At 40.1% G+C, this 20,961-nt stretch overlaps 1 protein-coding gene across 15 annotated transcripts in view; it reads left to right on the top strand.

Moving 5' to 3' along the window:
- ptprfa (protein tyrosine phosphatase receptor type Fa) overlaps positions 1–20,961 on the top strand; it is a 349,840-nt gene that overhangs the window by 270,199 nt on the left and 58,680 nt on the right. For all 15 annotated transcript variants that reach the window (XM_037535019.1, XM_037535014.1, XM_037535013.1 and 12 more), the window contains 4 exons: positions 9,703–9,820; positions 11,917–12,498; positions 16,895–16,992; positions 17,811–18,073. In XM_037535019.1, coding sequence (XP_037390916.1) covers positions 9,703–9,820; positions 11,917–12,498; positions 16,895–16,992; positions 17,811–18,073 — 1,061 coding nt within the window. The remainder of the gene's footprint in view (positions 1–9,702; positions 9,821–11,916; positions 12,499–16,894; positions 16,993–17,810; positions 18,074–20,961) is intronic.

The following is a 20,961-nucleotide window of genomic DNA, read 5'->3' as shown; positions in this document are numbered from 1 at the left end:
GCCGGGGAATCGAACCCAGGCCCTCCTCGCTGTGAGGCGACAGCGCTACCCACCACGCCACCGTGCCGCCCTGATGCCCAAATCATCTTCTAAAATAAGTTTTTACTGAACCTGAATCTTTTCAGTGCCAGGCCGTACATTATGTCACGTATATCAGAATCATCTCAGAATTTGTGACAGTAAAATTGTGAATACTGAATGCTCCTTTCTTTGGCAAGTGAATGCATTCTTCCCTCTACTCCTGAAAGTGAAGTGAAATATTCAGACAATTCACCCTCTTTAACCAAAATCTAGTCAACCAGCCAATGTTGTATGAAGTTTGCTTCGTTAGGCTGCTGCAAAATTATTAAAGCTTATATCCCACAAATTAGTGTTGTGCAGACTGTAAGCCTCAATCATCACATACTGAGTTCTTAAAAAATCTAAAATAGACTTGCTTCTAACATTGAATGACCCAATGTCGTCTATAACAATGGACAAAAGTACGAAGTTTACATTTCTTTACTTTTGTCTGTCTTTATAGAAGCACAAAAGCAGGTCTATTTCAGATTACTTAACAACTTGATATTAAGGTTAAGTGTGTCATGATTTATGCAGGCAATGTGCACTATGCTAATTGGTGGGGTATAAGCCTTCATTACATATTAGCTACTTAGGCCTCATGGCTCTAATACAAAACAAACGTGGTCAGCTACATGTGGACTCAGGAGGAAAATGGTGTAAATTTGATTTCTAGACAAACTATCGCTTTAATAAAAGAAGCAGTTTGGGACTGGATTATCTCAGTATTGCTACTCTTCCTCCTGCTGTGAAATTATTCATCTGTTGAAATATTCATACAGAATGTATTGCAAAAGATTAGTGTGTGTGTGTGTGTGTGTGTGTGTGTGTGTGTGTGTGTGGGTGTGTGTGTGTGTGTGTGTGTGGGGGTGTGTGTGTGTGTGTGTGTGTGTGGGTGTGTGTGTGTGTGTGGGTGTGTGGGTGTGTGTGTGTGTGGGGGTGTGGGTGTGTGTGTGTGTGTGGGTGTGTGGGTGTGTGTGTGTGTGGGGGTGTGGGTGTGTGGGTGTGTGTGTGTGTGTGTGTGTGTGGGTGTGATCCAAAGTTTTTCAGTTTGTCTTCAAAGAAAACTGATCTGTAGATGCTGTTGAAGAAACTACATACATTTATTTGATGTTCATTATTTAAACAATTACTTTACATAAAAATTATGTTTCTGAAAATGTGGAGGTCCTAAGCGACATAAAATAAAAAAATAGGGAAATAGAATCTTTGTACCTTGCCGATGTAAATAAAATAAATGATAACTTACAGCAACACATTTCATTAACATGTGCACACACACACACACACACACACACGCACACAGTGTTGCCCCTTAAAAGGCCCACGTCAAGAGGGACCCATTTTTTGATGTAGTATGGAAACATTATTAACATTTTAAAACATACTGTTCATTCAGCCTCCAGCAGTTTAGCTCCACGCATTCATGTTCAAGTTATAAAGAGTGCTTCAGCCTGGACTGCTTCTTGAATGAAGCTCAATACATGGCAGCCAATGAGAACAGAGGTCATTTACATACATCAGTATTTAAGACACAGCAGAAAATGCCCTGATTTATTATACGGGATAAATACAGGATGTGGGTACTTTTTCATTTATGAGTCAGCATATATGCACAGATCAGCTGGGTCACATACAGGCCACTGTAGTGTCTCAGTCACATACAGCACACACAGACACAATATGGGAACAGAAAGATATGAGTTCTGGTTTTGAATTTTTCAGTTTGTGTTTTTTGGATGATTTTGAAATGTTTATGTGTGGTATATGATGAAATATGAAATGTGTGTATGTATGTCACACATGGATCACCTGTGTCAGGAGTATGCTCTGTAGCCTGCAGGGCATATTCGTCACATACAGTAGATGCACACACACACACACACACACACACAAGTCACTGTAAGCTTCAGAGATTTGGTGTAACACAGAGTGCAAAAATGATTGACAGCTGCTTTAACACCAGAGGCTAACAGGTTCAAAGTGAGTTCATCTGTAGTTCACACACCATAACACCTCCCACACACACTCACACACATGCCCTGGAGTGTGGTGTTGGATGTATTGTGGCTGGAGGTGAAGGTATAGATGTGTGTGTAATTTATTGTCAAATTACACACTAACAATATGAGCTCTCTCTCTCTCTCTACCTTTCTACCTCTATCTTCCTGTACGTCGTCCCTCGCTTGTTGTTGTATGATTAACATATTTTACAGAGTTGCAGACTTTTTGTCTTTTATTAGCTGCTAGTCAGTGAGCTTGTGGTGTAGAATATAAATTAATAAAATGCCTCGTTTAACCTGATCCGTCCTTTTGGTGGCAGCAGCTGCTTGTAAATCTTTTAGCTTAACTGGGGGTGAATAACCATCAGCCACAGTTACTATGTTTAGAGGAGGAATAAAACCCTTATTTCATTAATACCCTAATACTGTAGGGTTATTTTACTGTCATGAACATGCAAATGTCCCAACTACCATGGGGACAGATTTCACTGAGTTAAAGGAGACAGAGATGGACTCTGATTGGATCACCCACCGGACATTAGGGAAGATAGGGTTAACTCTTTTCACTGTAGCCATAAAATACTATTTATTTCCATTTTTTTAATGCAGATGGAATATATTTCAGCAAAACTGAAACCAGCTTTTCGTTGCAAGCAAGTCAGTGTTTATAAGGGAATTTTCTGTGTTTAAATGCTAGTAGCAGTTGTATGCATTTTATTATCATGGCAGTTGTACACTTTATATATACACTGCTCAAAAAAATAAAGGGAACACTCAAATAACACATCCTAGATCTGAATGAATGAAATTCTCATTGAATACTTTGTTCTGTACAAAGTTGAATGTGCTGACAACAAAATCACACAAACATCATCAATGGAAATCAAATTTATTAACCAATGGAGGCCTGGATTTGGAGTCACACACAAAATTAAAGTGGAAAAACACACGACAGGCTGATCCAACTTTGATGTGATGTCCTTAAAACAAGTCAAAATGAGGATCAGTGTTGTGTGTGGCCTCCACGTGCCTGTATGACCTCCCTACAACGCCTGGGCAGCTCCTGATGAGGTGGTGGATGGTCTCCTGAGGGATCTCCTCCCAGACCTGGACTAAAGCATCCGCCAACTCCTGGACAGTCTGTGGTGCAGCGTGACGTTGGTGGATGGAGCGAGACATGATGTCCCAGATGTGCTCAATCGGATTCAGGTCTGGGGAACGGGCGGGCCGGTCCATAGCTTCAATGCCTTCATCTTGCAGGAACTGCTGACACACTCCAGCCACATGAGGTCTAGCATTGTCCTGCATTAGTAGGAGCCCAGGGTCAACTGCACCAGCATATGGTCTCACAAGGGGTCTGAGGATCTCATCTCGGTACCTAATGGCAGTCAGGCTACCTCTGGCGAGCACATGGAGGGCTGTGCGGCCCTCCAAAGAAATGCCACCCCACACCATTACTGACCCACTGCCAAACCGGTCATGCTGAAGGATGTTGCAGGCAGCAGATCGCTCTCCACGGCGTCTCCAGACTCGGTCATGTCTGTCACATGTGCTCAGTGTGAATCTGCTTTCATCTGTGAAGATCACAGGGCGCCAGTGGAGAATTTGCCAATCCTGGTGTTCTCTGGCAAATGCCAAGCATCCTGCACGGTGTTGGGCTGTGAGCACAACCCCCATCTGTGGACGTCGGGCCCTCATACCATCCTCATGGAGTCGGTTTCTAACCGTTTGTGCAGACACATGCACATTCGTGGCCTGCTGGAGGTCATTCTGCAGGGCTCTGGCAGCTCCTCCTGTTCCTCCTTGCACAAAGGCGGAGGTAGCGGTCCTGCTGCTGGGTTGTTGCCCTCCTGTGGCCTCCTCCACGTCTCCTGGTTTACTGGCCTGTCTCCTGGTGGCGCCTCCAGCCTCTGGACACTACGCTGACAGACACAGCAAACCTTCTTGCCACAGCTCACATTGATGTGCCATCCTGGATGAGCTGCACTACCTGAGCCACTTGTGTGGGTTGTAGAGTCCGTCTCCAGCTACCACGAGTGTGAAAGCACCACCAACATTCAAAAGTGACCAAAACATCAGCCAGAAAGCAGAAAGGTACTGAGAAGTGGTCTGTGGTCCCACCTGCAGAACCAGTCCTTTATTGAGTGTGTCTTGCTAATTGGCAATGATTTCCACCTGTTGTCTGTTCCATTTGCATAACAGCCGTGAAACTGATTGTCAGTGTTGCTTCCTAAGTGGACAGCTTGATTTCACAGACGTTTGATTTACTTGGAGTTATATTGTGTTGTTTAAGTGTTCCCTTTATTTTTTTGAGCCGTGTATATATATATATATACGTATGTATCCTGCCTTCCGCCCGATGACCGCTGGGATAGACTCCAGCATATATATATATATATATATATATATATATATATATATATATATATATAACAAAAGCTGCAGTTGCAGTCTTATCCTGGCATGACTGTCTTTGTGAAGAGGTGTGAATTGTTTTCACAGTGTGAAGTTCTCACTTCTCCACTATAACATCAAAATCACAATGTGAAAGAAAGCAATTGTCAAATCAATAGAGCTGCACTTGTTAAGACAAATGTGAACAGTGCAGCTTGTAATTAAATATATGTGTCAGTCTGACAGACTACATACAGCGTTAAAGTCTAAAGCCTGGAAAAATCAATGTGATGGCCAAGTGTCATAGTTAGACTAATAACAGTTAAAAACAGTTATGTAAAATGTCCAAGTTGTTTACCATTGCACTGGAATGGCCACTAGGGGCACTGCAGCAAGAGTTAGAGGAGACAGGGAAACGGGCTCAACTTAGAGATAGTGTGTTTGATAGTGTGTGTGTGCGTGTGTGTGTGTGTGTGTGTGTGTGTGTGTGTCTATGTAGAGGAGAAGTAAAATGTATTACCGAAGCTGAAGTTGAATAAGTAGTAAAGCTCCAACCTCTGAAGGTGAAACTTAATCTCAACTCACTGACAGACACATTACAGCACAGCAGGAGAGGTAAATCACTCAAACACACACACTCACACACGCACACACTGCAGGGAGTTAGCCAGCAGGTTGGAATGAAATCGTCACTGGCTGTGTGTCTGCTTCAGATGAAGAGGTTCTATATCATAATACCTTTAGTGTGACAGTTGCTCAAGCAATAGAAGCAAAACTAAAACTACAAAACTCAGCTGGCCCTGTCTAAAATCACATGCTGACCCAGTAGCATGGGCTTATGGGATTTGTAGTGTTTTATTGGTACATCAATCATCCAAGCAACACAAGACAGAATGTAATCTCTCTCCAGTCTGAAACTGAAAGGGGATTTTGGGCCATTTTTCCAAGACCATATCTGTCTTTGTTTGTGGGTTTGTTGTTCACGGCTGGACGATGGATGATGGTTTTGAAAGCTTAGAATGATGGTTTGGCCATAAAACAAATGTACACTTTTCTCCTCTTTCTACAAATTGGTTAACCAACACAATTTTGGTGTCTGAAGTTTACTTCTTACGTTTTTCACTGGAGGCTAATATAGCTACCAAGTAACGGAAGCTTTCTGTCTGTTCATCTTTCTTTCTATAATGGCAAAAAAAACGTTCAGGATGTAACTTTTTTTGTTTTTCAGTGATGTCATTGACTTGTTTTATTGATCTGTGTGTGCTTGTGTCTTTGTATTTGTGTGTCAGTGGGTCGCAGAAGACTCCATGGGCCATGTGAGTAACTGAAGTGTGTGCTGGGTGACTTTGGGCTTGCGATTGAGCCCAACCCCCTTATTTAGTGGAGTGAATTTAATGGTTAAAATCGCACTTTTTGTTAATAAAAGCCCCAGAGATTGAAACTCATGGCCTGAATGTACTTTTGAAAATTCTATTTCAGCAAGGGAACAACATTAAAGTCAAGAGTTCAGAATTATCTTAGATGTAATCGAGCTTTTAGCCATTATAGAGCTCCAAATACCCCCTACCATTCATTCTCAATCCTTTTCAGTTCACTTCAGCAGTGCATTGTTGGTGTGAATGTTAGAAGTTACGTTATTGCAAAAACAACTACTATATGGATAAATAGCAAAAAAAAAGAAACAAACAGTTAAAGTAGAAATATATCAGTCAAAAATAAATTCAAGATATTAATTATAAACAAAAAAGAAACAGTTTATATCAGTATAAAAAGTATGTGTTTTGTTAGGTAGTGACGTGATGCCACTGTGTCATATGGACCCTGCCTTCCTGAGAGAGAGAGAATAAGGGAAAGTAGGGGGAGGGATTGTGTTGTTTTATTGTTCTTCTGCTCTCCAACTTTACTCAAGGTTGCAGAGGAGCTCTCATGTGTTCAGCAAGATTAGAGCTGTAATTACAGAGCTGATTTCCAACCCACTCATTTACTGCTTTATAATCCCTTTAGTCTCTCTCTCTCTCTCTCTCTCTCTGTCTCACTCTCTCCTTCTCTGTCTCTCTTACTACATTCATTTCCTACAGTCATTTCTAATCCATCCTTTCAAGCTCTAAATCTCTCTCTCTTGTCTCACACTCTTTAGCTCTTTTCTCATTGTCTCTCTGTCACTTTCTCTCTTTTCTAGCTGTCTCTTTCTTCTTCTATTTGTCTCTCTCTCCCACATTCTCTCTCACCATCACTTCCCATCAGTCACCGTTTTTACCACTCTTTTTGTACCACTCTCTCTCTTCTGATAAGTCAAGATATCAGGACAGATACTCTGTCCTTTTTCTCTCTTTGTCTCATTTTCTTTCCCTTTTTCTTTCCCCTTTACATTTCCTATGTTTGTCTTCTGTCATGAGTAGTTCTCTCTCTCTCTCTGTCTCTCTCTCTCTCTCTCTCTCTCTCCCCCAACCCCCCCCACACACACACACTGTGATATGGAGATCAATGAGGCGTGACTGTCGTATCACTCCACACAGATTAAGATGATCTCTCTCTCTCTCTCGCTCTCTCTCTCTCTCTCTCTCTCTCTCTCTCTCTCTCTCTCACACACACACACACACACACACACACACACACACACACACACACACACACACGCTCATGGTGGTGTGTTCGTTTCTTTTTTAAACTCTCCACCTCTCCATTCTCTCTATCTCTCCATCATCCTCTTCTTATTACCATACAGTCCAGCCACAGCCACCGTGCAAGTTTAGAAAGGCTGATTAAAAAAAACGACTGTAGACGAAGGACAGAGGGAAGAAAACACAAAAGCTAGACATAATTCATATTTCCTTCTGATCTCCTTCCCTCGACCTCAGCATGCCACCAACTGCTCAGCTCTAATTAGGAAAGGAAGGTAGTTCTACTTAAAGATGTGGAAAATGATTCTTTGGAGAGTCAGAAATGATTGATTATGAGGTTTTACATTAAATTACCTTCTGTAGCTTCCACCTGTAATGAGAACCCCTCGGCTAGTCTTCTAAGTAACTTTTTCGATCATCAATTTGTGAAATATTTGTAGGGTTATATTTTGTTTTTTATTCTGTGTCTGATTGAAATGCAAAAGCACAATACTAATGTGAGCATAACTGTAGATTTTTTAAAAATCGTTTTACAAAGCAAAAATAGTTGAATGTGGTAATAATGTTCTGACTGACTGTGGAAATGAAATTTAGATGTGTAGATCAGCCTGAAGCCACCTTCAAATAAAAGTACCATAATATAATAAGTAAATATTAATACCATAATACCCTAATTGAATAAGTAAAAGAAGTAAAAGAAGCCTAGCAAAAGCAATTTGACTTACAAACTATCACTTCTAGAAACTCAAAAACACTTGCTGAGTTCCTTAAAGGACCATAAGTTCTTGGTGTGTCCAGCGTTGTTCAGCTTTTTGATCTTTTTGGTCTAAAATAAAATGCTAAATCTCCTAAATGAGAGGAGTGAACAGCAGCAAGGCAGTCCAGAAGCTAAACCAGCGCAGCAGAATGAAATTGTAAAGCTAACCAATTTTTCGGTTCTAGCGTAGTTGATCTGTCCTTTGGTTCGTGTGTAATTGACCTAATGTTAGCACTGTGGCAGATTTAGCCGTAGAGAATGGATATATTGCTTATCAGTCCCACTCTCTCGAAGTTTATCCTACAGGTGTTCACATAACTCTACTCTGCACAAAGCTTAAAATAAATGGTTCAGCCAAAAAATACATTGACGTAGTTTTCCACTTACCCCAGATGTAGCTGATTGGCCAAGACATATTTGGAGTTTTAATTCTTTGTTTTGGAACTGAAGCAGCAATGCTAATATTGCCCATACACACTATAATCCAGCACTCACCCAAACAGCCCAAATCCTTTCTGTACTAAGACAAACCCCTTTTAAATTTCTTCCAGGTCTTCATTAAGGTCACATAGACTTGATGTTGATGTTGTATAGGGCCCAAACAAGTCTCCGCTGATCGACTACATTTTCCAGAGGAAAACTGAGCAAAGTTGTTTTTTCGCTGAAGTGTTCCGGAAACGTGCTAATATTAACACAGAGTCTTTCTAATATTCAAATTACTCCTAAAGAAATGGGAAATGAGATGTATTGCTGTTGGAATCACAATCTGTGTACTTGTTTTGAAGCATCTGATGTTGCCCTCCCGCAGAGCAGCCAAACACTGCTGCATTCATAAACTCATCATCAGAAGTCTTCTGTTCTTCGTCTGCAAGCTATTTGTAGCTGTTCCAGAAGGTTTTCTGGGTTCTAAAGCCCTCTTCTTTCTAAGACAACTGAAGAAGTTTCCTTATTTGAGTTTAACCTCTCAAGTGTTTACATATGGACTAACTTACACATTCTTCTTCTTCTTCTTCTTCTTCTTCTTCTTTCGGCTGCTCCCTTTAGGGGTCGCCACAGCGGATCATCTGCCTCCATCTTGCCCTATCCACTGCCTCCTCTACTTTTACACCAACCATCTCCATGTCCACCTTCATTACATCCATAAACCTTCTCTGAGGTCTACCTCTTCTCCTTCTGCCCGGCAGCTCCAAAGATTTGAATAATTTGTAATACATACTGAATAATGAGGGCAGAATCCAGAGGGCAGAACTTTGACCTCATCATTGTCTGGCTTTTTCGTAATCTGTAAGCTAACATTGCTTGTTGAATGTTTGTACTGATCTGCTATGAGTATGAGGCCTGTTTATCAGGAGTTTTCAGACAAAATCATTGAATATGGCATTTTTATGATGTTGTGTTGTTGATGTTATCATTTAGCAGTTGATTCATGCTACTATAACTAACTAGGCTAACTTAGTGGCTATTGTCTTGCTAATGCTAAAGGTTCTAGGCTGTCAAAGAAAATGTGTGTATCTGGATCGGTTACCTTACAATGGGTTCCATAATTTATGTTAAATATGAACAGAATTGTTATTCATTTTTATAAAAATGTCATTTTTAACCAACAACAAAGTCCTTGCATATGGATACTTGCAGATCACTGATGTAGAGGAATGTGGTGATTGATGAAGACCTTCTCAACTTCGCTCTCTCTCTCTCTCTCTCTCTCGCTCTCTCTCTCTCTCTCTCTCTCTCTCTCTCGCTCTCTCTCTCTCTCTCTCTCTCTCTCGCTCTCTCTCTCTCTCTCTCTCTCTCTCTCGCTCTCTCTCTCTCTCTCACACCCTCTGATCATTTAAGGCTGATCATTTTCTATCCTGTTCTTCCTCAGGAGGCCTTCATCACAGGCCTGCAGGCGGAGACCTCCTACTCCATCACTGTAGCAGCATACACTACTAAAGGGGATGGAGCCCGCAGTAAAGCTAAAGTGGTGACCACAGCTGGAGCAGGTATGCACCAGCCAAACTCCTGCACTGCCTGGCTTGGATGAGTTACAGGCATTAGGGTTTAACCAGTAACCAGTTTGCTTCCTATTGATCAGTTTTCATGCGCTATAGAGTTTTTCCCAAAATACAATTTTCAATGTTGTATCAAATATAAAAATTCACTAAATGCAGGTACCAAGTTTGGTGGAGGAGGAATAAATGTCTGTGGCTGTTTGGGATAGGACCTTTAGTTCCATTGAAGTGTAATGGTAATGCTACAGCATACAAAAACAATTATATGATTCCAGCTTTGTGGCAACAGGCTGGGGCTCTGTCTGTTATTGTGCCCCTGTGCTCAAAGTGTGGTCCATAAAGAAGCCAGGCCTTCATCCAAAATCACTGTCTGACCTCAGAAGTACTCTTTTGACTAAATGGACACGCTATGCACTGACCTAACTCCGAATCTTGTAGAAATCCTTCCCAGGAGAGGGGAGGCTGTTACAGTCACAAGGCTGGGAGTAACACCTTATTAATACCCATTGTTTGGCCATACAATATACATTTCCGGAGAAATGATTCTCTGGAACAGTATGACATGTAAGACGTTCAATCACACTTGAATTCTTCGGATATATTAATTGGCTATAAATAAACTCCTAATAAGTCAACCACTATGTGTGATGTAATACCTGGCATATGCACACTACATATGCACAACAACCCTGTTAACTTCAAAGGGTCTGCCTTCTCTAGTGGAAGTGCATGTGTGTGTGTCTTAGCTAGTTTATGACTAAAAGGAGTGAAAAGTCATTTAGAGTTCATTCAAAGTTCACTGTTAAAAAGTGTAAGTGTTTTAAAGTGGAGTTGTTAGCACAGATATCACACAAACAGCAAAAACAGCAAAAAGCCACTAACCTTCACACAACCTCCCTCTGCACTCTGCACTCCTAATAACAGACATAGAGGACATAGTGTTCCTCTAATAGCAAACATATTGCCATTCACTGCCAAAGAAGGTGCATTGCTATATGCATTACAGCACCAGTAGCCATTACCATGCTGCATGCATTGCCACAATACTGTACTCTGTGACTCCGTCAGATCCTCACATAAATCATTCGTTCAGTCCAATCGGAATAAGAATTTCATCTACCCTTGAATCAACATGTGTTATTATGCAAAACACTTTAGTAAATATGACTGATGCTGTTTTTTCGCTCTTCTATATAAGGAATAGTATTTATCTTTGTTGTTCCTTTCATACAAAAACACATTAAGCATTAAACACACATGAAACAACAACAAAAATACAAAGGCTGTGCAGCTGATGAGCTGCAGACTGAAGCTTGAATTTTGTCTGTATTTTTGTCCATTTTTTTTAAAGAAGTTTGAATAAGCAAATCTGTTTGACAGTACATAATAGCTCCATATTGCTGGAGGCAAATGTGTGACAATTTAGACATGCAGTTCATTATAGTTAATGTTATTTATTAGTTACATTAACTTTGTAGCTCCTAAAACTCCTAAAACTCAAGAGGCAAATTAGTGTTTGCTGGTTAACTACATTTGGGATGAGAGGAATATTGTTCCTTGTATGTGCTTGTTCACTGCTGTGGCCAAACAGTTAAAATCACTGTTCAAAGGTACAGAATCAGTGTTCTCAACAATACAAAACTAATTTGGTTTCAGAAAAATATATGAAATTAATTTTATATGCTAATCCAACGCAATTTCATAGCTTTCAGATAGTTCGTAGGAAACTATGAATCTGTTATAAAAAACTAAAAAATAAAAAAATCAAGAAATTGTGTTTAGAATGATGAACAGATTCTATTCTAAGTATATTAAAAAGCACAAATTATAACTATAACAAGTGATTCCAAACTTTTAAAGGGTAGTATAAGTATACTTGGACAGTAAAATGATTGTTTTTTATTCTGATTCTAATCTGATGAATCATTTATCCTTCTTTCTCAGTCCTAGGCAAGCCTGTCATGACCACCAGCAGAGAGTTAGCTAATCAGAGTTTGATAATAAGTTTCTCATGTAGTTTAGTCATTTAATAAGTTAGTAAATATAGTTGAACGGTAAAATAATTTTATGTATGTTTTCTTTTTCAGTCCCAGGCAAGCCCACCATGATCATTAGCACCACTATAGGAAACACGGCTCTGATCCAGTGGCAGCCGCCTAAAGAGATAGTGGGGGAGTTGATAGGTTACAGGCTGCAGTACAAACGTGAGGAGGATGAGTCTTTCACAGTCCGAGAATTCAAACGTACCGACGACCACTTCACCGTCACCGGACTGCACAAGGGTGCCACCTACGTCTTCAAACTGAGCGCCAAGAACCGTGCCGGAAGCGGCGAGGAATGCACCAAAGAGGTCACAACCCCTGAGGATGTTCCCAGCAGCTACCCACAGAACCTGAATGTGGTGGGGCTGACCACCAGCTCCACCAAACTGGCCTGGGACCCCCCGCCACTTGCAGAGAGAAACGGCAAGATCATACGCTACATGGTGGTGTACAGAGACATAAATAGTCAGCAGAACAACACCATTAGCACCACAAACACCAGCATGACAATAACCGGACTGCAGCCAGACACCACATATGACATCAGGGTCAGGGCCTTTACCAGTAAAGGAAGTGGACCCATCAGCCCCAGCATCCAGAGCAGGACCATGGCAACCTCAATGCCAGGTGAGAAACACACATGCATATACACACTCACACGTTACCTCTGTGTGGCAACACGGAACGTCTTGATTTTCATTTCAACACTCATGTTAACAGGTGAGCGATTTCACACAAACTACACAAGCAGAGCATCCCATACGCGAATATAGAGAATTTCGGGTTTAGATGAGGACCTTGTTTTATTTTTTTACAAAATACACAGAATTAAACCATGAAAGTCACATAAAACCAAATAAAGACTTTAAAAAAGGAAAATTCTTTCATTTCATTTAATTCAGAAATGTTATTAAATGTAATATTACATAAACAGCATTTTCCCTGTTGGGCTACCAGGATTTGGGAGCATCACCCAATCAAAAGTCAGAATGCTGCTGAGGGTAAACAAATGTACCGTGCTCTTTTTAGATTTTAACTGAGCAGAGAGACTCGTCTGTATAAATTTCTTCCTCCAGCGTCCGTGGCACAGCGTATGTAAGTATGGCCAGCCTGTGCTATAATGGTCACACCGCCACTATGCTTACAGAGTGTAAAGCAGGCCTTTGGACCATCAACATTAACAGAATGAAAGACAAACAACATTATAGAATAAGTATTGATTTTATTTGTGTCATTGTGCGTTTGCGTTACCATTCTTCTCCTTGTGGCTTTATTATACAGCGCAGTTGTTTGGTTAATTAGTGCTTCATTAAGGTAAATTTAGGTGTGCTGGTGGTGGATTTGAACAAATCTATGCAGTGGCTGGGGGGTTGAGATGAAACCCAACACTAAACCTTGTTCCTTAGCTCACAATATCTTGGAATACTTTTTAAAAAGTAACAATTATTGTACTTTTTACTGTATTTATGTCTTACTGGTATTTATTGTAGTGTTATATAGAGTTTTACTCGCAAAAACGCACTCACTGTTCTGAAAAATAGTTTTGTTTTTTAGTACCTAAGACTTTTGAACAGTGCTGTATATACATACATGCACATGCAGATTCCGGAAAAGATTCATTGAGCACTTAAATGTTTGGAATCATTTAAAATCAATAGTCCAGTGCAGCTTCACTGGTAGGAAGCTGTGAAAAATGCAAAAATGTGAGATTTGTCTACAATGATGAACAGTACATGATTCTAAAATAACTTAGCAAGATATATAACATTAGGAATGAGGGAATAATTCAATTTACATTCTGAATAAAATCATAATAAAAATAACGTCTATTAATAATAATAGGTCTAATAAAATGAATATCCAGTAGAAATAACACTTAATATGAGCAAAAGGATCTACCAACATAGTGAAACAATATGGTACAGAATAACTTAGAAGTAAAGTGAGATGACCTTTTCCAGCAAGTAATAAATAATGTAACCCCATTTACATTTTGAGAGAAGTATTTAGTAACCTGAATGTTTTGTTTGCTTTTTGAGTAATGACCCCAATACTGGAGCTATCTCTGCTAACATTAATGCTAGAATTATGTACAGTCTGCTGAGTCTGCACAGCACTCAGCACTGTTCTGACTGAATCAAGCAAAATTAACCCTGTGTGTTTGAGGCAACAAGCATTTTGTTTTCCAACCTGTTTTCTTGTGCGTTTCTTTGGTACACTTGAATAACTTCACTAGATTTTTCCTCACAACTGCCAGAAAATAACACCAAAGGCCCTCCACTGTAATGTGATCTCATTTCAGAGAAGGAATTAGTAATCTGTGATTTATTCAGTTTTTAGGAACTACACCAACACTGGTGGTCACACATACACACACATACACAGTATTCATATAGAGCAGATGGTTGTGGAAAGCAGCAGATGCATGGCTTGTGGATGCTGGTGGTAACTGTACTGCAGAAACAGAACAGTCACAGCTTGGACTTGGACAACTTGGACACACACACAAACACACTCCTGTTAGACTATCTCATTTATCTGGCATGGTTTCATTGCAGCTCTTTTGATACAGTGCAGTTTGCTTATTGTCACGATTGGCCCCTCCCAGTCCTGCCCATGTGTTCGTGTTTTGGTTTACCTTGTGAGTTTTTGTTTTGGTTTTGTAACTCCGCCCCTGATTGTTTTCACCTGTCTCTCGTCGCCCCGTGTTTGCCCTTTGTTTTCGCTGGTCGTTGTTTGCTCGTCGTGTTTGTGCTGTTTGTTCCTTTACATCCTGTCCCCCGATCGCTTCGTATTGGCTCTATGACCTTGGACTGTTTTGACCACGACCCTGGATTTGCCCTCAATAAAAGTCGCTTACCTCCGCACATGCGTCCGCTACATCGCTCCCCGTTACATTTATTAAACACACAGAGACAGTTTACTTTGATTTATTTACTCCTTGCATGTAAATTGCAGAACACAAGTTTGCATGTTCATTAGAAGCCTCATGCTACAGGCCTCTACCCTTATTGGTAATTAGTAAGTCATCCTGTCAGAATGGCCTCCGTTATGTATTCTGAGTCATTTCAGTCTGCAATTTAGCTTTTTATTATTTCGTTTAGAAATATTCATTGAAAAGTACGAATATCTGTAGCAAAGTACAGAAATACAGAAAAGTACTTTCCTGCCTAGAAGTAAAACTGTAAGACAACTACATATTCCAAGAGTTTCGGAAACAAAGAAGAAAGAGAGCGTTTATGGGGTCAGACATCTGCACATCTTCACAGTATTTATGTAGTATGTTGCGTTCCTAAACTTTTTATGATTAATGCTACCTGGTTAAAAAATCAATATTCAGTAAAAAAAAAAAAACAGTATTCAAATACTTGGGCCTGGAATGGTTAACTGAGTACTCGAGCACTCGTATTCACAACTCCACAGTTGTTGTTATATTTGTATGGTGAAAAACATCTTGCAACAAAGTACAGATAAAAACCACGTTCTAAATGTATCTACAGTTTAAATAATATGCATAGTGTATATACATGCAATAGCATAGTGAACAATATAGCAGAACAAAAATATGGAGCCTAATACACACATATGTACATGTGTAATGGGGACAGTGTGAGCATGTTAACCTGGTTTAGGTATATATATATAATGTAGTGAACATTGGTGATCACGATGTAGTGGGGTGTTAGTGAATGGTGTAAGGGGTGTTGTTGTACGATGCCAGGGTGCAGAGATCAACAGAATAACAGCTGCAGGAGAGAAACTGTTCCTCAGTCTGCTATTTTTGACATGGAGACACCTATAGCGCCTCCTGGATGGAAGGAGGGTGAGCAGTTTAGGGCCAGGGTAAGAAACACATCTAATGATGTCGTGTGCTTTCCTTAGACATTGTCTCTGATTAAGCTCCATGACTGTGCGAAGCTTTGTACCGATGACTGGACACTGTGCAACATCAATGCAACACTGCCACACAGTTGGTCAGAGCGCCATTGATAGTACAGCAGTAAAAGCTGGATTTTTTTGTTTCTCCTGGATATAAAGACACTGTTGTGCTTTCCTGACCAATATGGAAGTGTTGAGAGACCAAGGGCAATCATCTGAAATGTGGATGCTTTAAGCTCAAGGCATATTGAACTCCATTTACTTTATTGTAGATAGGAGAGTGTCTACAAGCCTTGGTTCCTCTGTGATCTGCTATGAGCTCTTTGGTTTTATGCATGGTCAGAGCCAAGTTGTTGCCAAAGAACCACTCAAGCAGTCACAGGATTTTCTCCCTAAAGACCGACTCGTCATTGTTGCTGATGAGGCTCCTACCATGGTGTCATCTACACACTTGATTATGGTATTAGAACTATGTACAGGTAAACAGTTGTGGGTGAGGAGTGAATAGAGTTGTGGGTGAGGAGTGAATAGAGTTGTGGGTGAGGAGTGAATAGAGTAAAGAGCTTGACATGCAAACTTGTGGTACACCATTATTAAGGGTAAGAGGAGAGGAAGTGAGGCTGTCTATTCTAACTGTTGGGGGTCTCTTATTTAAAATATCCAAAATCCAGTTAATGCCAAGCTCACTGAGTTAGGCAACAAGCTTAGAAGGGATGACTGCATTAAATGCTGACAGACTGAACAGCATTCTGACGTAGCCGTTACTGGTGTCCAGGAAGGTCAAAGCAGAATGTAGTGGTAGGTAAACGGGCTTTCAGATGTATCAGGACCAGTTTGTAAAAAAACAATTCAATAATGACGGGAGTGAGTGCCACAGGATGGAAATGGTCATTTTATAGCTTCAGTATGTCAGTTTGATCTAATATGATCTAATTAGATGATTACAAGCATGTTAAAAGAGTATTCAACCACCTGCAATCATCAAAATGTGCTGTTATGTGTAGAGGGGTTCCATCCAAAATGCATAATTATGGTCAGGAATGTTTTCCTTCTGAGTTTCTCCAAGACAATTTTAAATGCTGAACCAGTAATATAAACAAAAAAATGACTGAAGCTTCTTTACCCTCAACTTCTTTGCCCTCAGAGTTCACCAAAAACTTTGGAGTGAAAGCCGTGATGAAGTCCTCTGTTTTGCTCACATGGGAGGTGCCCGAAACATACAAGTCTCAAGCACCTTTCAAGGTGAGATATATCAACACACAAGCACACAGATGAGAAAGAAAGAAAGAAAGAAAGAAAGAGAGACAGACTTACTGAGACTAGCAAAGAGAGAGACACAGGCAAATGTACTAACAGACAGTCAGGGAGACAATCTCAGAGAAAGTCTGCTACACTGTTTTGAAGTTTCTGAAGGTCAGATTGAAAGGTGGGGACATAAATGCATGTGTGTATCATGTGTGTATGTATAAGTGTGTGTACACTGTAATATTTGTTATGTAGCCGGACACGAATACCTACATTTTAAAAAGTAAGTATCTGTGTTATTTAATTAATCGCTTAAGGACGACAAAAAAGTGGATATTTCTGCTATTTTTTCGGCAAATTACTTGCTTCAGTATTTTATTCTTGATGTTAATTTTATCATAATTAAATTTTCTGATTTCTCATTTACTTTACAATCAGTTGTTTTCATCATTCTGGACACAAATCCTAAACTTCCAATAAATTGTATGGAAGCTATGACACTGCATAGGACAAACATACCAAACTCACTTCATTCATCAATTGGAAACCCATTTGGTTTTATATGTTTGCATATTTTCTTTATAATGAAAACATGATACCAAACTTTTAAGTGCGCTCTTAATAATATATTTTCTATTATTTGTTTCATTATCTGCACATCCCCATAGATTTATGTTATTATTAATTATTCATCCTGTGAAATTCATAGAGATCCAACACAAAAAAGAAGACAAAAATAAGGGTTTAGGTTAAGGCAAATCAGTGCAAGGTGTCTTATGTTGTGATGTGTTAATGTGGGCGCCCTCTGCTGGCAGATCCTGTATAATCAGCAGAGCGTGGAGGTGCAGGGAGACCTGAAGAGGAAGCTGATCACCCGCCTACAGCCGGACACAGATTACTCCTTCGTTCTGATGAGCAGAGGCAACAGCGCAGGTGGACTGCAGCAACAGGTGTCCATCCGCACCGCACCAGACTTGCTGACCAGCAAACCAGCCAGAAACGCACACGACCCTGAGGAGGGAGGAAAACTCACCATCACTCTGCCCAGAGTCCACTCCAGCATCAGCACACGCATCAGGTCTGTAGCACAAGTGCTGCCTACATGAGCCTGAAAACTTTCATACCAGATCATAAAGCTTTAGGTAGAGGCCCTTTAAAGTAGCTTCTGAAATGTCAGTCACAGAACGAGAGAAAACAAATCAACAACACTCTTTAAATAAAGGTGCCTGAAAGGATTTTCTCTGCAATGCCAGGAAGAATGTGAAGGCACAAGAAAAAATATGCATGAGAACAGGATCCGTTCTTAGTAATTGTTGGACAAGGTTAGACAAGCTTTACAGGCTGTTGGCAAAAATCTCATTCAACATAATAAGATAAAAATTTTACCTTGTCAATATACAGACATATAAGGTGCATTGAGAACTTAATATTTTGTATGTGTTACGGGTCTTTTGTTAGGATAACAACATTCTGTTTAGCTTGTGCAGCCGTGCAACAGCTGTTAAAAATGTATGTATTTGTGGGCAGAGCATGGAGAGATTTAATAACATCAACAAAGTAAGAAGGAGAGTAAAAGTGTTGCAGAAATGAAAATTACCAGTTAGGTTTTCAATTCAGAGAAAAGCAGACTGGAAAAAGTTGATGCAGAATGTTGTACAGCTTAAGATCTGTAATGCTTAAGTATCTGCCTGGCAACAGTCATAAACATACAGTGAACAACATGCAATATGGTACAACATTAAGTATAGGAGAACCACAGGAAATATGAATATTTACTGGAGCAATTATTATGACTTTTAGAGCCAACCCACCTCAGAAATCATCAACATCAGCCTGTTTATGGAGCACTGCCTGCAATATCAGCATTATAACAGCTCTTCAATTGGCAGGATGGAGCCATCCAAAGTTGTTCAAAAACAGCTTGACTGAAATTACTTTTTAGCTCTCCATGCTGTGTTAGTTTAAGTCTTAGGGATTAGTGTCCAATAGAGAAGATTTATTGTGGCCAAACGTCCAGGGGTGGGGGGGCTGTAGTGCTTTTGTCACTTTGTACCATTTCTGAAAGTGTTGTTGGTTTTGCCGAAGTCCATTTTAGCAAAATATGTTAGAAACTATGAAGTCAGACAAGGCTAGATTGGACAAGGCAATATATATATATATATATATATATATATATATATATATATATAATATTTTGTTTGTTTGTTTGTTTGTTTTTTGTTTTGTTTTGTTTTTTGACTACCTCGGCTCTGAGATTAATTCAAACTACAGTCATATTACACATAAAATTAGTTCTCAGGATAAAAGAGAAATAGAGCCTTTTGTTCTTTTGAAGTTTTGAAAGCCTTGCTTGAATCCTGTATACCAGTGCAAAAAGTATTGCAAATAATCAGAGTGACCTCTACTGTAATGTTAATTCCAAAATAGCCTTTTAGCTCCAGTGAAAGAGAAAAAAGTCTTGCGGGTAGCGATGCTAATGCAGAGTAGAAGAATAACCAGACACACTCCCTTGTGAATGCAAAATCAATGAATCTGTTTCAGTAGCTCATACTGTAAAATGGCATGTAATTTTCACCCTGCTGTATTTGCTATAGCTTTCAGGCACCTTAATCACACACACACACACATACACACACATACAGGACAATACAAATGGTCTCAGTTCAGCTCATGCACTGCAGATGTTCATATTTCCTTTGAAACACCTGAACTCATCAGCTCATTCTGAAGACCTTCCTAATCTGAATCAGTCAAGTTGGAGCAGATAAAACAGTAAAAATCAAACAGTAAAAACACAGAGTCTGTTTACACCTTACATTAACATGCGTTTTAATGATGGGATCGTGTTCATATTTCACTTGAAAAGCCAGGTTTATGATCAAGATGACTCAGACTGCAGCTTCTGAGGTGGCCAGAAACGGGTCTTGACTGCATTTAACACAAGTGTAAGCAGAATGCCGGAAGAGTGAGTGTATGCATCTGCCAAATGCTCACTAGGAGTGTGAGAGGATAAACAATGAAAGGAAATGTTGGTAGATGTGCAAGGCTGGAGTGTCCACACCAAGAGCTTTCTTGCACTCTCGACTATTAAAAGTGTACAGCTGAGCTTGTTCATGTTTTTTATGCAGTAAAATCCAAACTAATCTGATCAAATTGGGGACACGTTTTAGTGAAAAGGGTAAAAATATATTCAGCTTTCATGTGGATACGAAACACATTCATGCAGGATGTAAACAGGCCCAGAGCTTAAGAACTTGAACATATATGCACATACCTTAAGGTCTGGGCCCCAGTCCTAGTCCTGCTGTCCCCACACTGTGCACATCTAGCACACCTAATTTAACACATCAACAAATGAACAAGCTCCTTGTTGGCTGGGTCAGATGTGTAGAGTACGCGAAAGCATACAGACCATAGGATCGCCAGGACTGGGAACCCCTGTCTTAAACATTTGACTGATTCAGGCACATCTAGAAATCAGACTTAGTGATTTGAAACATTCTTTGTAATAAATATTTCATCACCACCAGCAGTAATAGAAATATTTTCATTATATCTTCATTGTGAATATAAATATACACCTGATATACATCAGGCATGAGCACCTCCTTGTTTCTACACTCATTGTCCACTTAATCAGTTCCACTTAGTCCATCTGTTACTCTGATACTTTGATAGCCCCCTTTTACCCTGTTCTTCAGTGGCCAGGACCCCCATGGACCCTCACAGAGCAGGTACTATTTGGGTGGTGGGTCATTCTCAGCACTGCAGTAACACTGATGTGGTGGTGGTGGTGTTGCTGTGTGTTGTGCTGGTCTGAGTGGATCAGACACAGCAGTGCTCCTGGAGTTTTTAAACACCTCAGTGTCACTGCTGGACTGAGAATAGTCCATTTATCAAAAATATCCAGCCAACAGCGTCCTGTGGGCACCAACCTCTGACCACCAGTGAAGGGCTAGAGGATGA

The sequence above is a fragment of the Pygocentrus nattereri genome, chromosome 26, assembly GCF_015220715.1.
Source record: "Pygocentrus nattereri isolate fPygNat1 chromosome 26, fPygNat1.pri, whole genome shotgun sequence".
Classification (NCBI taxonomy): domain Eukaryota; kingdom Metazoa; phylum Chordata; class Actinopteri; order Characiformes; family Serrasalmidae; genus Pygocentrus; species Pygocentrus nattereri.
This window is presented reverse-complemented; position numbering and strand designations above follow the sequence as displayed.